The 10,270-nt window shown below is 47.1% G+C and overlaps 1 protein-coding gene across 2 annotated transcripts in view; it reads right to left on the bottom strand.

The window, feature by feature from the left end:
* Positions 1-995: 995 nt before the first annotated feature.
* The window catches only part of LOC144167946 (uncharacterized), a 42,050-nt gene continuing 32,775 nt past the window's right edge, over positions 996-10,270 (bottom strand). Inside the window, exons 3-6 of one of the 2 annotated variants that reach the window (XM_077697090.1) lie at positions 7,527-7,563; positions 7,204-7,268; positions 3,838-4,170; positions 996-1,103 (exon numbers count right to left, since the gene is read on the bottom strand). In XM_077697090.1, the coding sequence (XP_077553216.1) occupies positions 1,068-1,103; positions 3,838-4,146 (345 nt within the window). In that variant the 5' untranslated portion in view covers positions 4,147-4,170; positions 7,204-7,268; positions 7,527-7,563 and the 3' untranslated portion in view covers positions 996-1,067. Of the gene's footprint in view, positions 1,104-2,003; positions 4,171-7,203; positions 7,269-7,526; positions 7,564-10,270 lie in introns of those variants that run through there. The other variant, XM_077697094.1, reaches the window with a different exon arrangement.

Below are 10,270 nucleotides of genomic sequence, written 5' to 3'. Positions count from 1 at the left end.
GGCGTTCAATCGTACCAGTTTGCGTACTCAGGCGATGCTAGCGGCTACGCCGTGCGCGCCGAAGCTTTTGACGCGTCGCCCGTTCCTTTCCCAAGGCTAGCGAGCATACTGCCAAGCTTAGCAATAACTAAGCGTGTAACATCGCAAATAAGGCGAAAAGTTCACTGCGTGAACTGCTATCACAAGCGTGCACACCGTGTTTCCCCCTCCAGGGTAAAGTCATGCGCACCACAAAAAGCGTTTGGTGACCGATCCGCCTTTCGAGCCACGCAACTTCCCCTAATATGGCTTGTGATCTCAGGCATTCCCATCGCGATAATGTCTTTGTTGAATACCACAGCAGATAAAATGATTGAACAGAAACTTGGCCAAGCGAAGCGGTGCAAATGAACTCAGAAACGTTCAGGTGACCGCCATCTTGAAATGCCGCAGCGACGCCCAATCAGGAGGGCCGTTTCAACGCGCGCCGACAGAAAGGCCAACCGCGCTTCAGCATCTATATCAAACTTCGTGTGTGCGCCTTTCTTTTTCTGCCATTCGTGCATTTGTGAATTAACGAAGATAAAAGAGACTGACCGGAAAGAGGATCGCTCGGTCGATCCAATGGTATAAAATGGCCGCGATCGGTGGCACCGTTGCGGAGATACAGCGCTCCGAAAATTGCCGCTTTTTCGCCCATTTGCGCTAACATTGTGCCACTTTGCGACGGTTTTCGGCGGAAAAACTTTCCAAATGCACAGGCTAGAAAACATATAAGCCGAATATGTGGCTTTCAAAAAAACGATGTTGTGGTCCTTTTTCCGAAGTTGAGAGACGCGTCCCCCCTAAACTAATCAACCCAAATATTCGATAATAGCCGAATATTTGAACCCGTTCGAATATTCGAAACATTTCGAATACATAGTTTTCGAAGCGAATATGAATATATCATATTTAATATTCGAGTAATATTCGAAATTTCCGAATATTCGCACACCCCTACTAAAAACCCACAAGGCACAGCGATTACTTGATGAATGCCCACCAAAAAAGTTTTTTCACACTCGCTGGAGTGGGCACTTTCTTTTTCAGTCTGCTCTCCTGAGGCGGGACCAAGGCTGGGGCTGTGTAGATAAAAAAAAGAAATTTAAAAAAAGTGGAAAAAAAAAAAATTCAATTAACTTTACAAACTAGAGAACTGTGAAGACAGAAGTGCATACTGGGAAATTTGATATTACCGTTGCAATAGGAAGCCACAAATTAATTCTTGTAGTACGTTTTTGCGGCTGGCGGTGCCATCATGATACCAACGACACACACCTACACCAAGCCACCTTTTAAGACTCAACTGACTTTAAATTCTCTTATAAACATGCATTAATAGTACTCGCGACTTCTCAAAGAAGCTGTCAGACACGCTTGACAACACTGAGTGCAACAGCTCAATGTCTGGCTGCCCACAAAAGCGCTTGCACTAAATAACTACGTCGGTTGCAAACGAAAATCATTAGGAGCTGACGGTTAAAGGATTTAAAGACATCAACAAGGTCCTGCTTTAACACAAAACTTGCACTTTTTACAGTTTTCATTAAGGTTTCTTGGATAATACCTAGGTTTCGAAGCTTTGGAACCAAACACAAATTTCTCCTACTTGCATCTCAGTTTCCAAAAAAATGGTGCCATGTTTTACAGATCAGGTCAAATATTCAAGTGCAGCATTTCTCTCTGAAGTTTCACATAAGTGGCTCTTTGATGCTCCAGGTGTGTTTGCAGATCGGCAGACTTCTGTTGAGTACTCTAATGACTGGCTTGTTACCCTACCCTGCAGACCTTCTTACCACACTGTCGTCATACCTTGTGGTCACAGTCGTGGGCTAACATACGGGATAGCAGATGACCCCGGCTACCTTCACTGGAGAAAGTGCTACCAGCCGTACACTAGCCCCAGCGAAATCGGAAGACTCACGCACGAATTCGGGCCCTCACATGCGGTAGACAAACTTCGGCAATCCCAATAAGGCTTTATTACCTGGCAGATACAGTGTACATAGCAGACAACGCAACTGTCGCTTGCAGGGAGACAAGGGCTCCATTCGCTCGCACGAGCCGCGGGGACTAGGTCTCAAATGTCGGCCATCGCAGCAGCAGAAAGAGAGGGGCTTCCCTTACAACCGAATCTCTGAGCAGAGTGTTGTGGCGCCCACTGGGTTGTCAGTCATCGTAGCCTTGAGAGTAGGCACTCCCGAACCAACCGAGTCCAACCGAATCGCCCAGTCGACCCCCTGCGGAACACACCCGCGTCCTGCAGGTCGGCTCAGGGGAGGAGATCCTGGGTCGGGGAGAGGGTGTCGCGAAGAAAGGCGACAAGCTGGCCCTCCATCCCCCGCGCCCTCCCGCACACGCTCAAGGCGAGCCATTTCGGTGCGTTGCATGGGGTTGTCACTCCTCAAGTGGCACGCCGGCTGTCGAAAATGGCGGCTCCCAGCTTGCCAAAACATGTGCGGACAAGGTGTAGGGAAACAAGGGTCCCCACACACTTGGCCTCACTATGCCTTAACTAGAAAAATCAAACAGTTGCGCCTCGATGGTATGCACTGGAAACTGGTGACTGCAACTACGCATACCTTTCCCCAGCTGCCAAAAGGTGAACATGCAAGAGCTCGAGCTTCTTTGCAGACGAAATACGAGTGGCTCATTTTCGTTTGTTTACTGCCTAAAACTTTGTGAATAGCACTGTTCTTTTTTAAATTGGGGTAAGGCAAAATTTTAGCTGCTGCGGCGGGATATTTTCTCGCTACCAGTAACTGTGCAACAGTGAGACCCCCAAAGCATCACTGCAGCATGCCAACTGCATTTAATTATGATTCTTACAGACTGCCTTTCTGCCCAAAAACGATTGCACGTACACCTGTGAAAATAGGAATTGTAGCCGCACAGCTGTTTTCTACCTTACATAGCTGGCATATACTCACAGGGCCTTCAGAGCACCCCAGGAATTGAACCGTATTATAACAGAACGGAACGGAACAGAACAGTATTTCAATGGAACAGAACATACCCCTGCACACCTATCAAGGGACACTGGGGGTGAGGGGGGCGGTGCAAATCATTCCGCTTTCGGAGTTCAAGGTAGCAGTGCTTGGAAGCACCAAGGAAAGTTCCCATGCTTCATTAATGAAACGATTAGCAGCATGGACAGCCTCAGTGGGCAGTTTTTTAACAGAGTGAGACACCGAAGCCACGGCAAGGAGCGCTTCAGTATTTGGACCTAACTGCTGTTGTTTTGAAATAAGTGCTAAACAAAAATTAAACCCAGAGACACCTAGTGTGAAATCTTCTGAAACAGCTGAGCCATGGTTCTCTTTGTGTCGGCTCGAATGTCAACAGCCGCATTCCCAGGAATGGCAGCAATGGAATCGGCAGAGTGGTGGGAGAGGAACCCAACCCTGCAAGACCAGTGCGCCCTCTATCGATGGGTCTAGCAACCTGCTCCAACCCCTGCGTGATGCACGACCTACAGCAGATGGACTAAAAGGCTCCACCTACAACAGGTCTGCAGTTTAAAAGAACGAGCATGCATGCTGTGGTATCACTCAAGGATCGACCACGCAGACAAAGACAGAACTGGGGAGGACAGATACAACGCAGTGCTGGTGTAGTACATTCTCCATCCTGTCGGCCCTTTTTTCCATATATGTCAATCACTTTTCCTTTATAACACAATGTGATGCGTGCCTCAAAGGCATCTTCCCAGATTTCCCCTCTCTTCCCGTTTGCTCCAGAGTGAGGCCATTATGGGAGTGCACACAGACACACTGATCAGGAGACAAGGCTGAGTGGTGTCAGTGCAGCCCTTACCCAGTGCCTGTCGCTGCCCTCTCCAGCACCAGTGGTTGAACTGGTACCCTTCGTGCTGCACCAGACCCCTCTGTCACCTTGAGCAGTATCAGGGTGGAACACAAAGCCCGACTCAATGGGGGGAAGCAGCGGTGGCCCAAAGCCCTGCATCATCTCCAAGGAGTAGCACGACCTGAGGTGCAGGCGAACCAAGGAGTTGCGCCGGTGGAGCTCGCTGAAGCGCCCCAGGGGGTCCTCCTCTTCCCCCTCCTTTTCGGGGAGAGGGGCCCAGGCTCCCCAAAGACCGGTTGAACACCTCCTCCTCCCCATCTTCCTCTGGCGCCTCTCTCCTCTCTGAAGGAGATTCAGGGCAAGGGGGCACACATTGCTCAAGCGGCACTCCAAAGAGAGCAAAAAGATAAGACCCTTCAATCTCAAAGTACATTTTTTGATGCAAAACCTTTATTAGAAACACCTGCAGTCACTTGGAGTAGAAGTTGAAAGCAGGTAGCCCACCTTGATGAGCTAGAAAAATAGAAGTAGCACTGGAGACCGCAGTTACCCTATAGTATCCTCGATTCTAAGCATGCCTTTTTCTCAAACTTGTCCTATTTCACATAGTTACACATGATGCTTGTGGCCAAGGCACTTTTATGTTAAAAATGTTTTGAAATATCCTACGCTAAAATATGGGGCAGGGTGTGTACAATCAGTGGTGCTTCGAAGTTCTGCTTCGTCCAAGTGAATGGCTACGCCGTGCCAAGAGTACTTTCATATTCTCTAGCAAAACCTAAAGGGGCCACGCTGAAAAAATACAACTTTGTTTTATTCGAAGATTTCATGTTATATAATGTCCCGAGCACTTTTCCGGCAGAAAACGATGCTCTATTCCCTGAGAAATTAATCAATTTAACTTAAAATTTTGATTCTCCCAGCAAACCGCGTGTTTCGTGACGTCTGACATGACATCACATGGATGGGTCTTCAAGCAAACTTCTAGTTGGTTGTGTTTGCACCTGCAATCTTTTGGTTATGGCAGGCAGTAATGGTTTCATGAAACATGGGGTATGCTCGACAAACAGGGTCACATAAGACAATGTCACTTACGCCAATCAGGCAGTGTGGTCTGAGACAATCCCAAAGCGCTGCACTGCTGTGCAGCTATGACAAGCATAGTGTGCGCAGTACCAACAGCAGTACGAGCTGGTATTCCTATTTTCGTGCACTTTCGTTACTTCCATTGTTTCACCCTATGATTCTTACTGCTATAAAATAATTATGCATTACACTTAAGTGACAAATAGGTTGTTGCGCAAGTTCATAAGCCCCAACTAACTTGTGTTTGCTTTTGTGGGCCTCAGCCAATCACACGGGTGTGCATATGATGTCATATGTTCTAGTTCGGAAAATGAGCTAGTGAGTCGCATGGCCATTCCCATTTTTCCTAATTATGTAGCTTATTTAAGCGAAGTTTACGTTGGAAGTGGTGTCAGTATGATTCTAATGAGGCAATCTTTCGAATGAACCAAACTTGTGTTTTGTCTGCATGGCCCCTCTAAAGGAGCCATGAAGACAAAATACAAGTTGGTTTTATTAAAAAGCTTTCGTGTTTTATAGCGTCCCCAGCGCTTGCGTGGCAGCAAACGATGCCGTATTCACTGAGAAATTAATCAATTTAGGTTAAAATTTTGATCCTCCCGCCAAATCGTGTGTTTTGGTGATGTCTACAATGAAGTCATAACGGCGCGTATACAAACGAACTTCCACAGCGCCATTCGGCTCTGCAGCCTTGCTTACGATCAAACCTCCCAGGTGGCGCTAGCATACTCAGCACTCCGCCATTGGTTTTTTTTTTTTACCGTATTTACACCTAGCTTGTTTTTGTTATGGTAGAAAGTAATCGCTTCGTGAAACATGGGGTACTCTTGACAAACAGGGTCACGTAAGGCAACGTCGCTTACGCCAATCGGCCGCTGTTGTGTAAGACAACTCCAAAGCGTCGGACTGCCGTGTAGCTAAAACAGGCATAGTGCGCCCAGTACCAACAGCAGTGCGCATTGGTACTTCTAAGTTTACGTGTATTTTCGTAACTTTTGTTGTTTACCACACCATTCTTACTGCTGTAAAATGGATATGCATGGCATTTAGGCGCATATAGCTCATTCGGCTCATTTAGCTCATTCGGCAAGCATACAAGCCCTGCCTAATTTGCGTTTGCTTTTGCCGGCCTCAGCCAATCGCACAGCTGGGCTAATATGACATAATAGGTTCTGTTGCAGAAAATGAGCTAGTGGGTCGCATGGCCATTCCCTTTACTCCTACTTATATAGCTTATTTGAGCGAAGAGTATGTTAAAAATGGTGTCAGTATGCTTCTAACGAGGCAACCTTTCGAATGAACCAAGCTTGTGTTTTGTCTTCATGGCTCCTTTAAAAATGACAACAGAGGTTGCCCCGTCCCCTCACCATCGCAGCCTGATAATGCTCCGTGTGGCATAATGATTGCATTACCTATTACGAGTTCTTTAAACGTGGCATGAGTCTTTTCCCTGACTTGACAGACTTAATCCGCTCCTGCACGAATGCAGCGACAACAAACTAGGTGAGAACACGCAGACGATGTCACTCAATCTTCTTTCAAGGCGCGAGCATGCGGTGACATTCCTGTCCACCACTTCGGCGGCGTGATCCACAACATAAGGTATTCTTCTTAACCTGCACCCATGTGTAGTCTTTCTTGCAAAGAATTCGATGTACAAAACAATGAAGCACTTGAAAATGCTTAGCTTTATGTTTACAACTGATTCTGCAAATGCTACAAAGCCACATATCTTATATTTCCGTGTTCAATTCATTTTTTATTACAGTGAGTGCATTTTTTGTTATGCACATGTAATTCTTGACTTCAGTCACTGATGATGACAGCAGCACCCAACCTTTGCACCATTCAACTATATGAAAAGTTAGGTACACATTTGTGTATATAAGCAAGGCAGCAAGAATGCCTCCACACCATGGCACCACAAACAAGCATGCAACACGCTTCTGGCCCTACTCAAGTCACCAAAAATATCGATGCAATGAAATAAAGCCTCTCAATCGATCCCACGTGGAAACAGGGCATTACGCAGGGATGCTTGCTGATACCACCATTATTCATTAGCGAACACTTGGATTTACAAGAGTTAGCCTTCCTGCTCCTTCCACTTAAACACGCTGGCCTGTTACACTAATTTGTGTTCACAGGCTACAGATTAACTGCAACTGAAGCAGATGAGGGTGCAAGCGACTCTTCAGATTGTCATTATCTTTTTACAATTTCAGCCGAACACCTTCAACCCCATTGCACCAGAGATTACACGGCCCCATTTGTCCCCAAGGTACTCACCACCAAATCTCTTGGGAGGTGGTGAAGCGACGTCCCTTATCGACCTTGCACTTGATAGGCGCTGCCTGCGATCAGCGACAAAAGGCACGGCCAGTTTTCTGAAGGAGTCGCTTCGTGTTCTCTCCAAAACTCAGCGACTTTACTCAGCAACACTGGCTCATTTCAAAGACCCAGGTACAACCATTGCCCGGCTGCAAGGTTGCACCACATTGCAGGGTTAGAATGCTTCGTGTTACAATTCAGACATTCCATGCAAGCCCAACGATTCAGAAAGCATAGGTGCGGAAATTAGTATAAACGTAGAGTAACTGTGTGGTGCTCACCCATGCACACTGGAACCACTGGGTCAGCTGGACGGGGCTGGAAAATCGAAAAGTAAAAAGGAAAGACATGGAAATAGGGCATTACTGTCCCGCTACGCTTCCTTTTACAGGTGCACAAATAGGGCAATTTAAAACAGAATGACTCCAATACCCTTGAAAAGCAGCAAATGTAACTCGAAGATCAAACCCCATACCAAATATAGTGGCGTGTTTACTTTGGACACAGTTTGCAACCAAAAGGGAAAAAAAAAAAAAAAAGACACCTTGGCCTCGGCATTTGCAGTGTCCAACGTAAAGCTTGCCAGAAATCAGGTAAATTCATAGAATTCATACGCAACACGTATGTAAAAGCTGCTTTTATTTTGATCATTTCAGTCGGGACTAGACAAGCTTGGGGGGCTCCAATACATACACTAGGGGAGTGTACGGACTAGACTACCTGAAGAAACCTGATTTTGCTGCAAGTTGACAGACACCTTGGCCTCCCACCGTCCACTGTCAGAGCTACAGCTATAATGTGTACCAGGCATGACATACAATGAAACAGTCTGTCTGAGGCAACACTTCCCATCCCAAGACTGGGCTGCATCATGACATTGGGAGGACAGACACCGGGTTGTAGTACTTGGGAAGCCCTCGGAGGCCGTGCTAACGAGCTAGTTCTGCCGGGTGTCGGGTGGGTGCTGCGACCAGAGGGTGCCCAGGCTAGGAGAGGAGCACAGCGACGCATTGACAGCCCCAGCTCTACTCCGGAAGGACTTGTTGCCCTCCGGTGAGTCCCTTAGCTTGGCGTCACAGTAGCTCAGCTGGGCCTTCAGTGACCGGTTCTGTGCACAGGCGTCAACAAGGGGAGTGAGTTGGGCTTTCAAAGAGGGCTACGCAGGTTTTAGTTTGACATTAAAGGGACAGACAACCGCTTTTTGTCGAGTATATGTTCTCTATCCGAAATGAAAGAGCATCCCTTAAAGCCCCTTAACGAGAAACGGTTTTGCTGATAACACCATAGAACTTTTTAAATTGAAAGTTTTAGATCTACGTGCCGTATGCATCATAGAAAAGTTGCGGGAAATTGGCTAGGGGGTCTCGACTGTTTCACACGTTTTCTTTAATACCTCCATTATTTGTTCGAAGATTGCGATGATATTGGTATCATTGTTGTCGGGACTAAGCAGTCTTTCTACTAAATCCAACTTGTATTTTGTCTTCATGGCTCCTTTAAGATGCAGCGTTAAAAACAGAACAGATGACGTGAACGGCAGGCTAACTACCGTTCACTTGAGACTACTCGTGTGTAGCCAGACTGTATTCATGTGTAGCCAAATATATAGCCAAACATGGTCAACTTAGAGGTGCACACCGCCTAACTTAAATGCATGCTGTTCAGTTCAATCACGAGGCAAAGAAATGAGATCGTGCACTGGAGCAGTGCATTGAATGTGCACAATTGCAATTGTGTTTCACTTTCTGGCAGCACTGAAACGTGTGTCACTTGCAGCATTCTCCTCTCATGGTGACCAAATAGAGTCGCAGTGATCTCAAACTTCAGAGAACTCCCGCACCTGCCTCAACCAACCATTGGGTTGGTTGAGAATGCCTGCCATAGCACTGATGCCTGCTAGCACTGATAGCACTGGTGCCATAGGAGAATGCCTGCCATAGCACTGATACAAGCTTGTGGGTGTTGCTATCTGCCCTACACTAATCTTTTGTGTGCCGGATAAATAAATGGCACATTAAAGGGGCACTGGTGTGATTTGTAAACATTGCGGGATTGCTAGCGCTAATTGTAGTCTGGTGTCTCCAGGCCATGTTTCGAGCACTCTCACTGCGTTTACGCGACTTTATTCAGTATAAAAATTAATTCAAAAATGCTGTCAATGCCAATGCTGTCTTTGCCAATTTCCAAAGACGTTTCAAACGACGTCAAAACAAGATGGCTTGGCTTGACTGCATGCTACTGCACGGCTCTCCAACCCTCCGACAGCATCAGTTGGCCCAGCATTTAGTCGGCTGGCCACCGGCAGGTCATCGCAATTCGTTCGCTCAGTTGAAACTAAGCCAGTTTGTGCCTGAAAGAATGTGCCTTCAGTTTGTTAGTTTGTATACTGTATCAAGCTCTAAGTCCAAGTCCCTCCCCACAAGCGACTAGAACGCTAGTAGAACAATCTAAGGACAACTGAAGACGGGAGAAGAGTCAATGAAGTTAATACAGGTACTAAAAAAATTAAAATCAACCGAAACTTTTATCGTACAGCATAAAACCAAGGTGCAGGAAGTACTTTTTGCGTTGGCTCACAGCTGAGGCTGGGTGAACTAGCACAGCGATCTGCAGCACAACCCCACATCTGCGAACCCGCTCCTGCATGAGGAATGCAGTTGCTAGAGACGAGAGATTTGTGGAAATTTCTGGGGAGCTTACTGCACGAACGCTATTCAAGAAATAGTCATCTCAGCTGCTGGGAATGCTAAAACTAAATAAAAATGTAAACTTATATTAAATGCAGAGCATTTCTTAGCCTCGCCTGTTCCTGCGTCGGACGGTGTCAACAGTTCCGCGTCCGCAGCAGGTGCGCCTCTCCTTCCCTTTTCTCTCTCAACAGCAGCTGGCGCGCGCATGCGTCGTAGTCAGCCCGTTTGCTCCGTCGCGGTCTCTGCGTAACAGGTGTGTGATAGCAGCACGGTGGGGCGTGGAAGGGCGCGCGCTGCTTGCGCATGCGCGCTCTCCCCCCCGTACTGCTCTCCCT

The sequence above is a fragment of the Haemaphysalis longicornis genome, unplaced genomic scaffold (genome assembly GCF_048455015.1).
Source record: "Haemaphysalis longicornis isolate Haplotype H1 unplaced genomic scaffold, Haemaphysalis longicornis Haplotype H1 scaffold_1, whole genome shotgun sequence".
Lineage (NCBI taxonomy): Eukaryota > Metazoa > Arthropoda > Arachnida > Ixodida > Ixodidae > Haemaphysalis > Haemaphysalis longicornis.
This window is presented reverse-complemented; position numbering and strand designations above follow the sequence as displayed.